General features: G+C 36.9%; 1 protein-coding gene across 1 annotated transcript in view; it reads left to right on the forward strand.

The window, feature by feature from the left end:
• Positions 1-202: 202 nt before the first annotated feature.
• The window catches only part of LOC133655783 (urotensin-2 receptor), a 39033-nt gene continuing 22290 nt past the window's right edge, over positions 203-16945 (forward strand). The window contains exon 1 of the mRNA XM_062056265.1: positions 203-1320. Within this exon, the coding sequence (XP_061912249.1) occupies positions 257-1312 (1056 nt within the window). The 5' untranslated portion in view covers positions 203-256 and the 3' untranslated portion in view covers positions 1313-1320. The remainder of the gene's footprint in view (positions 1321-16945) is intronic.

Consider the following 16945-nt stretch of genomic DNA (forward strand, 5'->3'; position numbering starts at 1 on the left):
CATTAAAAAGTAAGTTGAAGTGAAGTGCCTAAAAAGAGGTCCAAAATGAAACTATTCAATGAAACAAATCATTGAGTAGGAGAGCTTGGAAAGGATGTATGTTGCAACATCCTCGCTCTGCGTTACGGTGATGACGTCAGAAGCGGCTGCACGCGCGAGAGAGACACAACCTCGCTCGGCTCACGCGCATCTTTCCCAAACTTCAAAAGAGCCACGAGGCGGTCGCGCGCAGTTGACATTTTATCCACCTTCCAGGATGTCGAACGCCTCCTTTTTCAACTCCGGGACGGCGGACGAGGAGCTCGTCATCAATTCCACGTTCGGGACTCTCCTGTCCGTCGTGTACGTCATCGGCGTGTCCGGGAACGTGTACACGCTGGTGGTGATGCGTCACTCCATGCGCTTCGCCACGTCCATGTACGTCTCCATCGTCAACCTGGCGCTGGCGGACCTCCTCTACCTGTCCACCATCCCCTTCGTGGTGGCCACCTACTTCCTCAAGGACTGGCACTTCGGCGACGTGGGCTGCCGCGTCCTGCTCAGCCTGGACCTCCTGACCATGCACGCCAGCATCTTCACGCTCACCGTCATGTGCTCCGAGCGCTACCTGGCCGTCACCAAGCCGCTGGACACGGCGCGCCGCTCCAAGAGTTACCGCAAGGCTCTGGCGTGGGGCGTGTGGCTCCTCTCGCTGCTGCTCACCGTGCCCATGATGGTGATGGTGGCCCAGACCACCGCCACGTCCCCGGACGGAGGCGTGAAGAGGATGTGCGCTCCCGTCTGGGCGCCCGTGGCTTACAAAGTCTACGTGACGGTCCTGTTCGGCACCAGCATCATGGCGCCGGGGCTGGTCATCGGCTACTTGTACGTCAAGTTGGCGCGCACCTACTTGGAGTCGCAGCGCAACTCTGCCGTCAGCAAAGGCGGGAAGCGCTCGCCCAAGCAAAAAGTTCTCATCATGATCTTCACTATCGTGCTGGTGTTCTGGGCCTGCTTCCTGCCCTTCTGGATCTGGCAGCTGCTGCCTTTGTACCGCAGCAAGCCGCTGAGCTTGGCCTCGCAGACGCACACCTGCATCAACTACCTGGTGGCGAGTCTCACCTACAGCAACAGCTGCATTAACCCCTTCCTCTACACGCTCCTCACCAAGAACTACCGGGAGTATCTGAAGAACCGCCACCGGAGCTTCTACCGCTACACGTCGTCGTTCAAGCAGCGGCCGCCCAGCTTGTACTCCTGGGGGAAGTCGGCCTCCTCCAGCAACCAGTTCGAGTTCAACTCGGAGACGCTCGTCATGGGGACCCTCAAGTGACTTTCTGGGTAGGTGCGCCTAAATTGCATTTGTGGCACAGATTGTGCGTGAAGCCATTACGCACCAGTTGAGTTGAGTTCATTTGGAACATGCATGCATACAACATGACACATCACCATTTCCAGTTTCTCTATTCAACATGTTCGAAAAGGAGTAGGAATGAAGCAGAGCTACCCCTTTTCATTCCTTTCTCAATTGATTCACAACATACTCCAAAAGGAATAACAATAAAAATAAGTAAGTTATATTTCATATGGTGAGATGAGTAAGATTATCTAGAAAATGAATGGATGGATTAAATAAATTCAGAATGTTCATCATGGTTCTTCTTCTTAGTTTGAAGACTTTATACCATGAATTGATTAACGTGGACCCCGACTTAAACAAGTTGAAAAACTTATTCGGGTGTTACCATTTAGTGGTCAATTGTACGGAATATGTACTGTACTGTGCAATCTACTAATAAAAGTCTCAAACAATCAATCAATCCATCTACTCATTTTCTAGATAATGTTACTTATCTCACCATATGAAATATAACTTACTTCACTAATTATTACTTATTTATTTTTATTGTTATTACTTATGGAGTATATTGTGAATACATTTTGTTTGAGTTTATTTCGAACATGCATGAATACAACATGATACATCACAATTTCCAGTTTCTCTATTCAACATGTTCGAAAAGGAGTAGGAAGAAGCAGAGCTTATTTAATCCTACCCCTTTTCCTTTACATAGCAGTTGCTAAAACTTTTGTTCACTTCCTGTTCTCAATTGATTCACAATATACTCCAAAAGGAATAACAATAAAAATAAGTAAGTTATATTTCATATGGTGAGATGAGTAAGATTATCTAGAAAATGAATGGATGGATGAAATAAATTCAGAATGTTTATCATGGTTCTTCTTCTTTGTACTTTGTAAACACTTTAAGTTTGAAGACTTCATACCATGAATTGATTAACGTGGACCCCGACTTAAACAAGTTGAAAAACTTATTCGGGTGTTACCATTTAGTGGTCAATTGTACGGAATATGTACTGTACTGTGCAATCTACTAATAAAAGTCTCAAACAATCAATCAATCCATCTACTAATTTTCTAGATAATCTTACTTATCTCACCATATGAAATATAACTTACTTCACTAATTATTACTTATTTATTTTTATTGTTATTACTTATGGAGTATATTGTGAATACATTTTGTTTGAGTTTGAGTTTATTTGGAACATGCAAGCACATAAAACATGATACATCACAATTTCCAGTTTCACTATTCAACATGTTCGAAAAGGAGTAGGAAAAAGAAGAAGAGCTTATTTAATCCTACACCTTTTACTTCCTTTCTGAATTGATTCACAACATACTCCAAAAGGAATAACAATAAAAATAAGTAAGTTATATTTCATATGGTGAGATGAGTAAGATTATCTAGAAAATGAATGGATGGATTAAATAAATTCAGAATGTTCATCATGGTTCTTCTTCTTAGTTTGAAGACTTTATACCATGAATTGATTAACGTGGACCCCGACTTAAACAAGTTGAAAAACTTATTCGGGTGTTACCATTTAGTGGTCAATTGTACGGAATATGTACTGTACTGTGTAATCTACTAATAAAAGTCTCAAACAATCAATCAACCCATCTACTCATTTTCTAGATAATGTTACTTATCTCACCATATGAAATATAACTTACTTCACTAATTATTACTTATTTATTTTTATTTTTATTACTTATGGAGTATATTGTGAATACATTTTGTTTGAGTTTATTTGGAACATGCATGCATACAACATGACACATCACCATTTCCAGTTTCTCTATTCAACATGTTCGAAAAGGAGTAGGAATGAAGCAGAGCTACCCCTTTTCATTCCTTTCTCAATTGATTCACAACATACTCCAAAAGGAATAACAATAAAAATAAGTAAGTTATATTTCATATGGTGAGATGAGTAAGATTATCTAGAAAATGAATGGATGGATGAAATAAATTCAGAATGTTCATCATGGTTCTTCTTCTTAGTTTGAAGACTTTATACCATGAATTGATTAACGTGGACCCCGACTTAAAGAAGTTGAAAAACTTATTCGGGTGTTACCATTTAGTGGTCAATTGTACGGAATATGTACTGTACTGTGCAATCTACTAATAAAAGTCTCAAACAATCAATCAATCCATCTACTCATTTTCTAGATAATGTTACTTATCTCACCATATGAAATATAACTTACTTCACTAATTATTACTTTTTTATTTTTATTTTTATTACTTATGGAGTATATTGTGAATACATTTTGTTTGAGTTTATTTGGAACATGCATGCATACAACATGACACATCACCATTTCCAGTTTCTCTATTCAACATGTTCGAAAAGGAGTAGGAATGAAGCAGAGCTACCCCTTTTCATTCCTTTCTCAATTGATTCACAACATACTCCAAAAGGAATAACAATAAAAAATAAGTAAGTTATATTTCATATGGTGAGATGAGTAAGATTATCTAGAAAATGAATGGATGGATTAAATAAATTCAGAAGGTTCATCATGGTTCTTCTTCTTAGTTTGAAGACTTTATACCATGAATTGATTAACGTGGACCCCGACTTAAACAAGTTGAAAAACTTATTCGGGTGTTACCATTTAGTGGTCAATTGTACGGAATATGTACTGTACTGTGCAATCTACTAATAAAAGTCTCAAACAATCAATCAATCCATCTACTCATTTTCTAGATAATCTTACTTATCTCACCATATGAAATATAACTTACTTCACTAATTATTACTTATTTATTTTTATTGTTATTACTTATGGAGTATATTGTGAATACATTTTGTTTGAGTTTATTTCGAACATGCATGCATACAACATGATACATCACAATTTCCAGTTTCTCTGTTCAACATGTTCGAAAAGGAGTAGGAAGAAGCAGAGTTTATTTAATCCTACCCCTTTTCCTTTACATAGCAGTTGCTAAAACTTTTGTTCACTTCCTGTTCTCAATTGATTCACAATATACTCCAAAAGGAATAACAATAAAAATAAGTAAGTTATATTTCATATGGTGAGATGAGTAAGATTATCTAGAAAATGAATGGATGGATGAAATAAATTCAGAATGTTCATCATGGTTCTTCTTCTTAGTTTGAAGACTTTATGCCATGAATTGATTAACGTGGACCCCGACTTAAAGAAGTTGAAAAACTTATTCGGGTGTTACCATTTAGTGGTCAATTGTACGGAATATGTACTGTACTGTGCAATCTACTAATAAAAGTCTCAAACAATCAATCAATCCATCTACTCATTTTCTAGATAATGTTACTTATCTCACCATATGAAATATAACTTACTTCACTAATTATTACTTATTTATTTTTATTGTTATTACTTATGGAGTATATTGTGAATACATTTTGTTTGAGTTTATTTCGAACATGCATGCATACAACATGACACATCACCATTTCCAGTTTCTCTATTCAACATGTTCGAAAAGGAGTAGGAATGAAGCAGAGCTACCCCTTTTCATTCCTTTCTCAATTGATTCACAACCTACTCCAAAAGGAATAACAATAAAAATAAGTAAGTTATATTTCATATGGTGAGATGAGTAAGATTATCTAGAAAATGAATGGATGGATGAAATAAATTCAGAATGTTCATCATGGTTCTTCTTCTTAGTTTGAAGACTTTATACCATGAATTGATTAACGTGGACCCCGACTTAAAGAAGTTGAAAAACTTATTCGGGTGTTACCATTTAGTGGTCAATTGTACGGAATATGTACTGTACTGTGCAATCTACTAATAAAAGTCTCAAACAATCAATCAATCCATCTACTCATTTTCTAGATAATGTTACTTATCTCACCATATGAAATATAACTTACTTCACTAATTATTACTTATTTATTTTTATTGTTATTACTTATGGAGTATATTGTGAATACATTTTGTTTGAGTTTATTTCGAACATGCATGCATACAACATGATACATCACAATTTCCAGTTTCTCTATTCAACATGTTCGAAAAGGAGTAGGAAGAAGCAGAGCTTATTTAATCCTACCCCTTTTCCTTTACATAGCAGTTGCTAAAACTTTTGTTCACTTCCTGTTCTCAATTGATTCACAATATACTCCAAAAGGAATAACAATAAAAATAAGTAAGTTATATTTCATATGGTGAGATGAGTAAGATTATCTAGAAAATGAATGGATGGATGAAATAAATTCAGAATGTTTATCATGGTTCTTCTTCTTTGTACTTTGTAAACACTTTAAGTTTGAAGACTTCATACCATGAATTGATTAACGTGGACCCCGACTTAAACAAGTTGAAAAACTTATTCGGGTGTTACCATTTAGTGGTCAATTGTACGGAATATGTACTGTACTGTGCAATCTACTAATAAAAGTCTCAAACAATCAATCAATCCATCTACTCATTTTCTAGATAATCTTACTTATCTCACCATATGAAATATAACTTACTTCACTAATTATTACTTATTTATTTTTATTGTTATTACTTATGGAGTATATTGTGAATACATTTTGTTTGAGTTTGAGTTTATTTGGAACATGCGAGCACATAAAACATGATACATCACAATTTCCAGTTTCACTATTCAACATGTTCGAAAAGGAGTAGGAAAAAGAAGAAGAGCTTATTTAATCCTACACCTTTTACTTTCTTTCTCAATTGATTCACAACATACTCCAAAAGGAATAACAATAAAAATAAGTAAGTTATATTTCATATGGTGAGATGAGTAAGATTATCTAGAAAATGAATGGATGGATGAAATAAATTCAGAATGTTCATCATGGTTCTTCTTAGTTTGAAGACTTTATACCATGAATTGATTAACGTGGACCCCGACTTAAACAAGTTGAAAAACTTATTCTGGGTTTACCATTTAGTGGTCAATTTTACGGAATATGTACTGTACTGTGCAATCTTCTGGCAGATTGAAATAAAGTGTATTGTAATAGCTGCGGAGACATGAAGGCGGTAGACTTTCTTTGAACAAGTCAGCCTTTATGTTCACAAATCATCACGGGACTAAGCATCAGACCGCGCTCATATGCCCGAGCTGCTATGGCGGGCAGGAATGTTGGAGAGGAAGCAGAGACGGAGGATCCGCAAACTCTGGAGGACCAAGGCTTGCACTTTTTCAAAGGAAAAGACATACCGTGGATGCAAACAACATCTTAGCGTGTCATACACTGCCATGCAGAGACAAAGCAAAGCCTGCAGTCCTTGTGCGCTTTGTAAACCTGAGACACAAGACGGAACTACTGAGACAAGGAAGAAAGTTGAAGGGATCTGCGGTGTATATCAACGAGCATCTGACCAAGAAAATATCGGATAAAGCACGGGAAGCACGGATCCTGAGGAAAAACAACAAGATTGGAGCCACATGGACAAGAAACTGCAAGGTTTTCATACAACTAAATGGATCTTCGCCGGAGCAAGCAAAAGTGATACTGGTAAGAGAACTTGAAAACCTTGAACAGTTCAGATAATGTCGATTGTTCCATTTTTATTTGGACAGTTACAAATGCACTCTTGTCGAACTCATTTTTTGATCGTTCCATTTTTGATGAGGACAGCTACAGTGAGATTTTTGATAAGCTTATTTTTGGAATGCTCAGACTATATTTGTGGTTTTTTGTTTTTTTTTACCTTGGATCATAAGGATAGGCAGCACGGTGGAACAAGGGTTAGTGCATGTGCCTCACAATATGAAGGTCCTGAGTTCAATCCCGGGCTCGGGATCTTTCTGTGTGGAGTTTGCATGTTCTCCCTGTGACTGTGTGGGTTCCCTCCGGGTACTGTGGCTTCGTCCCACCTCCAAAGACATGCACCTGGGGATAGGTTGATTGGCAAAACTAAATTGGCCCTAGTGTGTGAATGTGAGTGTGAATGTTGTCTGTCTATCTGTGTGATGAGGTGGCGACTTGTCCAGGGTGTACCCCGCCTTCCACCCCCCGCAACCCCGAAAGGGACAAGCGATAGAAAATGGATGGATGGATGGATCATAAGGACAAATGCTCAACACCACGTATAAACAGTAACCTAATACCAAATACAAACTTTTTTCTCTTGGACTGCTTTGGGACGCTCATGATAGAGTAAAAGTCTTGTGTGTGTGTGTGTGTGTGTGTGTGTGTGTGTGTGTGTGTGTGTGTGTGTGTGTGTGTGTGTGTGTGTGTGTGTGTGTGTGTGTGTGTGTGTGTGTGTGTGTGTGTGTGTGTGTGTGTGTGCGTGCGTGCGTGCGTGCGTGCGTGCGTGCGTGCGTGCGTGTGTGTGTGTGTGTGTGTGTGTGTGTGTGCGTGCGTGCGTGTGTGTGTGTGTGTGTTTCAGTGCAAGTGTTTCAGTGGATGTGGAGGTGGATGAAAATGTGTTATCTGTACAAAGAAAAAACTAAAATATAATGTCAAATGAATTAAAAAATATCTTTAACAATGTTGGTGATAAGGAATTAGAATGTAGAAGTACTGATAATAATAATAGTAGTGAACTGTATAATAATTGTAATCACATCCAACTAAACCTGTATGACAATATCAATTACAACTGCAATTCAAATGAGTTTGGCAGTGACATCGATCCGGATTGTAATCTTGGCAATGATATTACCAGAAACTGTGAGTACTACACAGATGAACAGATGAATTAATGTTGATATTTACCTCAGAAGGCTGCAAATAGAAAAGAGGCATTCAATTTTTATTTAAATTGTATTTGATATGCCATTGATATTGTTTTATTATTATTATTATTATTTGAAACTCGATTTTGCATGTCACTATAAAGTTATATAAGCCTTGCTTGTTCAATATTCAATGCAAAACTTGTTTGGGTCCCTATTAAAAGGTTAATTTGTTCAACCTTGGCCTGCGACTTTGTTCAGTTTAAAATTTTGGCCCACTCTGTATTTGAGTTTGACACCCCTGTATTAGAACAACATAAAACTAGCATTCAGGGTACATGGAAAATGTTAAATGGTATCATTAAAAAAATATGACCAATAAGGAACATCCAAACTATTTCATAGAATATAATCAAACTATAAATAACCCTAAGGAAATAACGGATGCATTTAACACCTTCTTTGTGAATGTTGGACACAATATAGCAAATTCAATTGTACAACCAGAAAACTGTGTCAAATTTAATGAACAAACCATTCAAAACAACTTAGAACTGTTTTTCATTTCTCCTGTTCATGAAAGTGAAATCACAGAAATTGTATATTCTCTGAAAAACAAGAAGTCAACAGACTGCTGTCTGTGATTTAGACATTTCTCTGATCAAAGAAATTGTTGATTTTATAGCTGTTCCGTTCACTCATATATGTAATATTTCTTTTATAAAAGGTGTCTTTCCAATGAAAATGAAAACGGCAAAAGTTATTCCCATCTTCAAAAGTGGAGCTGAGCATCAGTTTACCAACTATAGGCCTATTTCTTTACTTTCACAATTTTCAAAAGTCTTTGAAAAATTATATGTATCAAGATTAGACAGTTTTATTGATAAGCATCACTTGCTAAGTGAACAATACGGTTTTCGATCAAACATGGCAGTGATGGTATTAGTTGAGGAGGTAACAACTGCAATTGATAAGAAGGAGTTGCTGTTGGCGTTTTTATTGGCCTGAGCAAGGCCTTTGACACCATCGATCACACAATACTTTTAAACAAAATGCAGAGGTATGGTGTCAGAGGTCTTGCTCGTGATTGGTTGAAAAGTTATCTTGGTGGCAGAGAACAGTATGTGCATATGAACAAAGTAGATTCAGATAAAAAGATTATAACACATGGAGTACCCCAAGGTTCTGGACTGGGACCAAAATTGTTTATATTGTATATTAACGATATCTGTAAAGTCTTTAAAAAACTTAACTGTATTCTCTTTGCTGATGATACAAGCCTGTACTGTTCTGGGCAAGACCTTGGCCAGCTCCTAGTGACCATAGAGTGTGAACTCCACATACTAAAGCAATAGTTTGATGCCAATTAACTATCAATCAACCTAATTAAAACAAATATATAATTGTTGGCAATAGGAAAAATAACATACAGTGTCACATAACAATTGATGATATGGAAATAGATAGGGTGTATTCAACAACATTTTTGGGAATCTATATAGATGACAAATTAAATTGGAAACTGCACATAAATATACTCAAGACAAAGATGGCAAAAATTATTGCTATGTTATAGGGCTGGGCGATATATTGATATACTCGATATATCGCGGGTTTGTCTCTGTGCGATATAGAAATTGACTATATCGTGATATTCGAGTATACGTTCTCACGCAGTTGCTTTTAGCTGCGGGGCATTAAACTGCATGCGTTTCTCACTCTTTCCTGTCTCTCCTTCTTTTTGATTGATTGATTGAGACTTTTATTAGTAGGTTGCACAGTGAAGTACATATTCCGTACAATTGACCACTAAATGGTAACACCCGAATAAGTTTTTCAACTTGTTTAAGTCGGGGTCCACTTAAATTGATTCATGATACAGATATATACTATCATATATACTATCATCATAATACAGTCATCACACAAGATAATCACATTGAATTATTTACATTATTTACAATCAGGGGTGTGGAGGGGGGGGTGGTAGGATATGGACATCAAGTAGTGGACATAGAGAGAGAGAGAGAGAGAGAGAGAGAGAGAGAGAGAGAGAGAGAGAGAGAGAGAGAGAGAGAGAGAGAGAGAGAGAGAGAGAGAGATCAGAAGGCATAAAAAAAAGTATCTGCATTTGATTGTTTACATTTGATTATTAGCAATCCGGGGAGGGTGTTAGTTAAGGGTTGTAGCTGCCTGGAGGTGAACTTTTATTGCGGTTTTGAAGGAGGATAGAGATGCCCTTTCTTTTATACCTGTTGGGAGCGCATTCCACATTGATGTGGCATAGAAAGAGAATGAGTTAAGACCTTTGTTAGTTCGGAATCTGGGTTTAACGTGGTTAGTGGAGCTCCCCCTGGTGTTGTGGCTATGGCGGTCATTTACGTTAAGGAAGTAGTTTGACATGTACTTCGGTATCAGGGAGGTGTAGTGGATTTTATAGACTAGGCTCAGTGCAAGTTGTTTAACTCTGTCCTCCACCTTGAGCCAGCCCACTTTAGAGAAGTGGGTAGGAGTGAGGTGGGATCTGGGGTGGAGGTCTAGAAGTAACCTGACTAGCTTGTTCTGAGATGTTTGGAGTTTAGATTTGAGGGTTTTGGAGGTGCTAGGGTACCAGGAGGTGCATGCGTAATCGAAAAAGGGTTGAACGAGAGTTCCCGCCAGAATCCTCAAGGTGCTTTTGTTGACCAGAGAGGAGATTCTGTAGAGAAATCTCGTTCGTTGGTTAACCTTTTTGATTACCTTGGTTGCCATTTTATCACAGGAAAGGTTAGCCTCTAGAATGGAACCTAGGTAGGTGACCTAATCTTTCCTGGTGATAACAATGTCACCCACTTTTATGGTGAAGTCATTGACTTTCTTAAGGTTGATGTGGGACCCAAACAGGATGGATTCTGTTTTACCCAAGTGTATGGATAGCTTGTTGTCAGCGAGCCAGGTGCAAGTTCTGCAGAGCTCAGCACTGAGGATTTTCTCCACCTGTGACTCACAGAGACTTTAAAACAAGCGCACCTTCTTACATACGTCACATACTGTCACGTGAGCAACGTCACACGCTCCCGCGGAGCGAGAGGTAGCGACATGGTAACGTTAGCTGTGATGCTAACAGCTAACGGTGTGGTTTGAGTGGTAATACGAGAGAAAGAAGGTGCGAATCTGGTAACAAATGGAGGAATAATTAATTCTCAAGAAAAACAGCATGGGGTCCATCGTCTGACGGTGGTTTGGCTTCAAGCGGGAATATGTCTTTACATCATGTCAACATCTCCGTTCGGTGCCACACCAACTAAATGCCGAAGCAACTATTTCCACATCAACACCGTAGGACATATACTATTTTATATGCAGCTAATTTTTATGTGACACTTATTGAAATATCTTGTGTGTCATCATGCACAAAAGTGCACTTATAGCTTGTTTTAAAATGTCTCTGACAATCTTGCACTTTCTGTTTTGGAATGACATGAATGTTTGTGCCACTGTTTAATAAATACAGTTTTGCTAAATTGACTTAGTTGTGTTTTCCCTCTCTACATGAAAATTTAAAATGAGCATATATTAATGCAATATGAACAAGAATGTTTTAATGTAGACACATAGAATCATCATACTGCTGTGATTATATGTATCAAGTGTTCATTCAAGGCTAAGGCAAAATATCAAGATAATATCGTGTATCGCGATATGGCCTAAAAATATCGAGATATTAAAAAAAGGCCATATCGCCCAGCCCTACTATGTTACATAAAATTAAAAGCTCTGTAAATCAAAAGGCTCCTAACATGTTATATAATTTTTTCGTACTCCCATATCTTAATTATTGTGCTGAAATCTGAGGTAACAATTACAAATCAAACATCAACTCTATGTTCTTACTTCAAAGGAACGCCATTAGAATTGTAAATTGTGTGGATTATTACGACCATACCAATGCTCTGTTTATTAAATTAAAAACATTAAAACTGCACAATCTTGTTGACCTCAACACTGCTATTGTGACGTATAAAGCTCATACCCGCATGCTGCCTCGGCGCCTACAGGAGAGGTTCAAACCCAGGAGAGTCCCTATGACCTCAGAGGTTCATCTGTCTTTCAGAAAGCAAACATAAGAAGGAGCTTAAAAAGTAGATGTGTTTCTGTCAGGGGGGTTCATCTGTGGAACAGCTTGGATGATTCCTTAAAAGTTCCAGTTCCATTCACACAATTTAAAAAACACTTTAAGACCAATGTCTTAGAAAAATATTCTCTCTTGAATCTACACAGTAGTTAATACTATAGTACTATGATAAATGTTAATTACAAAACTAAATGTAGGATATAAATAATAATGGAAGTATAATTGTTTGTATATAGTACTATTATTGGTACAAAGTTTAACTAACACGTGTACAGGGTTATTTCACATGTCTTTACTGTGTATATAATTGAAAAGTGTTTATGTTGTGTAAAGGAAATGTCATTATTTAGGAAGCTCATCTTGTATTTGAGATTGTTTATAGGGTTAGGCGAAGTTAGTGTTCAACTTCAGCCTAAACCCTTTCGGTCTGTAACATTGTCAATTATGAATGTACAACTGTTTGTTTATGTAAAACTGTTTGTTTACTTTGTTGACCACTGACCGAAGAAATAATAAACTAACTAAATAAACTAAATTGGCAGAAGCGCGACACACATACATGATGGGCTCCTCGAACACCTGTTCTTTCTTGTCTTCTTCGCTACCACTGAGACAAGGTCTAATACTGCAGGCATGCCTGCCACTGCCCTCTGGAGCCCACTTCAGGTAATTACAGTTTACTACACAATATTACCATCGTTACAGTATATTCTCTAACCTATTCTGATTGATAGTGCGCAATAACAGAACGTTTAACAGACTGAATATTCAATTTTAATAATAAATAGAGAAGGTTATAACATTGTCATGCAGATATATGACTACCATTAATTTGTACAACATGTATGTACAGAATACCAAAAGCATTTTTCAGGTCGAAATATCACAGATTACATTACCAAACATCCTTGAAAATCAAAGCTGAACACATTTTGTGTTATTAATGTGTGAAAATGGTATCTAAACATGATGTTGCTCCTCTTCTTAAAGCAAGTGCTTCTACAGCAGGAATACAATTGATGTATTCCTACAAAATACAAAATCTGGCAAGACGCCAATGCACTGCAGGTATTTTTTTTTTTCTTTAAAAGCGTGTTCATGCCTTTTTGGGTTGAGCTGTTTAAAAAAAACATAATGTTTAAGAAACATTTCAATAAAGCAAACTAATTGTCCAGTGATAGTTTTAAAACTTAAAATGATTTGTCTAGGGTACACTTATTAATGATGAAAAATTATGTTTATCTACAATATCGCGATTAATTTTGAGTTTAACTATGAACAAACTGTGATTAATAATTATTTTAATAATTTGACAGCCCAAACATATATATATATATATATATATATATATATATATTATATATATATATATATATATATATATATATATATATTATATATATATATATATATATATTATATATATATATATATATATATATATATATATATATATATATATATATATATATATATATATATATATATATATACATATATATATATACATATATATATATATATATATATATATATATATATATATATATATATATACATATATATATATATATATATATATATATATATATATATATATATATATATATATATATATATATATATATATATATAGATATATATAGATATATATATATAATGTCGCTGTCAAATTTGTGGGCTACAATGTGTCATCAAATTCATATCGTTTATGTTGTACATCGGCTATATCGGGCAACCCTAGTGCACAGCTATTAAGGTACCACAGTATGCTATTTCTAAGGGGACTCAGCACCCCGTTGTGTTGTGTAGGCGCATCTGCCCAAGGTGTATATGGAAGCTAGAACCCCAACTGCTAAGGTGGCTTTGCAGTGTCTGTCAATGACGCCCTCACCTCATATCCAAAATAACTCCCACGGCTCATCAGCATCAGCACACCAACACCTCCTTTCCATTTTTAGCCACATCAAGTGTGGCACATAGTAAGGTGAACTCTATGAATATTTATTATGCGGGTGTATTTTATCTGCTTTACAGAGCAAGTCAATGATAGCTAAATGTTATTTAAGCACTTCCCATCTTCCTCATCTTATTGTTTTGAAAGATCTAAGTTAACTTTTCTATAATGGATTTAATCGGTTATATAGTGGGGACACATTTTGCTGTATTTTTTTAATTTTGTAAAAGGCTAAACAAATGTTATGTATACCAAAAGACAATTTGTTTTTATTGTTGTGATATCATTAAACTGTATGAACATTTCAGCTTTTTTCCGTTACATTATCCCTTTTGCTCTATTTCCCCCTTTTTGCGAGTTTCTTTTGATTTATTTTATTTCTAAAATTTACCGACAGCCCCGGGCCACATTTTGGACATAGTGGTAGTATTTAGAATAATGTTCAGCTTTATTTTTTGGATGTATATAAACTTGAAAATGAATCTAATGGCCTAAATAATCAAATCAATCAGAGGCTATGTTTGATGTTGTATGTACTGTTGTATATACACTACCGTTCAAAAGTTTGGGGTCACATTGAAATGTCCTTATTTTTGAAGGAAAAGCACTGTACTTTTCAATGAAGATAACTTTAAACTAGTCTTAACTTTAAAGAAATACACTCTATACATTGCTAATGTGGTAAATGACTATTCTAGCTGCAAATGTCTGGTTTTTGGTGCAATATCTACATAGGTTTATAGAGGCCCATTTCCAGCAACTATCACTCCAGTGTTCTAACGATACAATGTGTTTGCTCATTGGCTCAGAAGGCTAATTGATGATTAGAAAAACCTTGTGCAATCATGTTCACACATTTGAAAACAGTTTAGCTCGTTACAGAAGCTACAAAACTGACCTTCCTTTGAGCAGATTGGGTTTCTGGAGCATCACATTTGTGGGGTCAATTAAACGCTCAAAATGGCCAGAAAAAGAGAACTTTCATCTGAAACTCTACAGTCTATACTTGTTCTTAGAAATGAAGGCTATTCCACAAAATTGTTTGGGTGACCCCTAACTTTTGAACGGTAGTGTATGTCATATATGTCATACCCCACATTTACAGCAGCACCAATTATATACCAAATATGCTCTAGCAGTTCATCTTCAATATAACAATGCATGAAAATTACATTTAGTATTAGTCTTATGTATATTCAGGCCTGATCTTTACCCCAGTACCCTAGCCCTTTAAAGGCCTACTGAAACCCACTACTACCGACCACGCAGTCTGATAGTTTATACATCAATGATGAAATCTTAACATTGCAACACATGCCAATACGGCCGGGTTTGATTAGTAAAGTGCAATTTAAAATTTCCCGCGAAATATCCTGCTGAAAACGTCTCGGTATGATGACGTTTGCGCGTGACGTCACGGATTGTAGCGGACATTTTGGGACACCATTGTGGCCAGCTATTAAGTCGTCTGTTTTCATCACAAAATTCCACAGTATTCTGGACATCTGTGTTGGTGAATCTTTTGCAATTTGTTTAATGAACAATGGAGATAGCAAAGAAGAAAGCTGTAGGTGGGAAGCGGTGTATTAGCGGCCGGCTGCAGCAACACAAACACGTAGCGGCTACGTCGTAGCCGGTGTTTCATTGTTTACATTCCAGAACGATCACAGTCAAGCTCTACCTTTGGCCTGTGGAGAACTGGGACAACATAGACTCTTATCAGGAGGACTTTGAGTTGGATACGCATGTTTGTGGAGATGGGACAACAGAGACTCTTACCAGGACGACTTTGAGTTGGATACTCGCTACTGTGAGTATGCAGCTGCGGCTTCCAAACAATTGATCGCTTGCCCGTACGTGCGTGCCGCTATGTGCATGTCACGTATGTACTTTGGGGAAATATATGTGCTGTATGAACTTTGGGGAGGTGAACGGTACTTTGGGCTGTGGGATTGAGTGTGTTGTGCGGGTGTTTGATTTGTATTGGTGGATTATATGGACGGGAGGGGGGAGGTGTTTGTTATGTGGGATTAATTTGTGGCATATTAAATATAAGCCTGGTTGTGTTGTGGCTAATAGACTATATATAAGTCTTGTGTTTATTTACTGTTTTAGTCATTCCCAGCTGAATATCAGGTCCCACCCGCCTCTCACAGCATCTTCCCTATCTGAATCGCTTCCACTGCCCTCTAGTCCTTCACTCTCACTTTCCTCATCCACGAATCTTTCATCCTCGCTCAAATTAATGGGGAAATCGTCGCTTTCTCGGTCCGAATCGCTCTCGCTGCTTGTGGCCATGATTGTAAACAATGTGCAGACGTGAGGAGCTCCACAACCTGTGACGTCACGCTACTTCCGGTGCAGGCAAGGCTTTTTTATCAGCGACCAAAAGTTGCGAACTTTATCGTCGATGTTCTCTACTAAATCCTTTCAGCAAAAATATGGCAATATCGCGAAATGATCAAGTATGACACATAGAATGGATCTGCTATCCCCGTTTAAATAAGAAAATCTAATTTCAGTAGGTCTTTAACAGTTACTATATGGATGATAATGCATTTCCTGCATATTGTTCAAAATAAAAAAAAAACTGACATAATTAGTTCAAAGGGTTAAATGGTGAAAATTAAAAGCATGATATGCTTTGTTTTTATTAAGAACTGAAGTTGACATGAAGTTTTGGCCACTGTAACATTACGCACAGTTTGAACAGTAACACTGTGTTAGAATATAGGAAAATACAACACTACTTCAGGGCTGCAACTAACGAGTATTTTGATAGTCGACAAATCAACAACTATCTTAACAACTTGTTAGGTTTTAAAAAGCGTACACATATTTTTTGCTTCTAATTTTCCATCGACTTTTAAATGCAACT

The sequence above is a fragment of the Entelurus aequoreus genome, linkage group LG08 (genome assembly GCF_033978785.1).
Source record: "Entelurus aequoreus isolate RoL-2023_Sb linkage group LG08, RoL_Eaeq_v1.1, whole genome shotgun sequence".
NCBI classification, from domain to species: Eukaryota; Metazoa; Chordata; class Actinopteri; order Syngnathiformes; family Syngnathidae; genus Entelurus; species Entelurus aequoreus.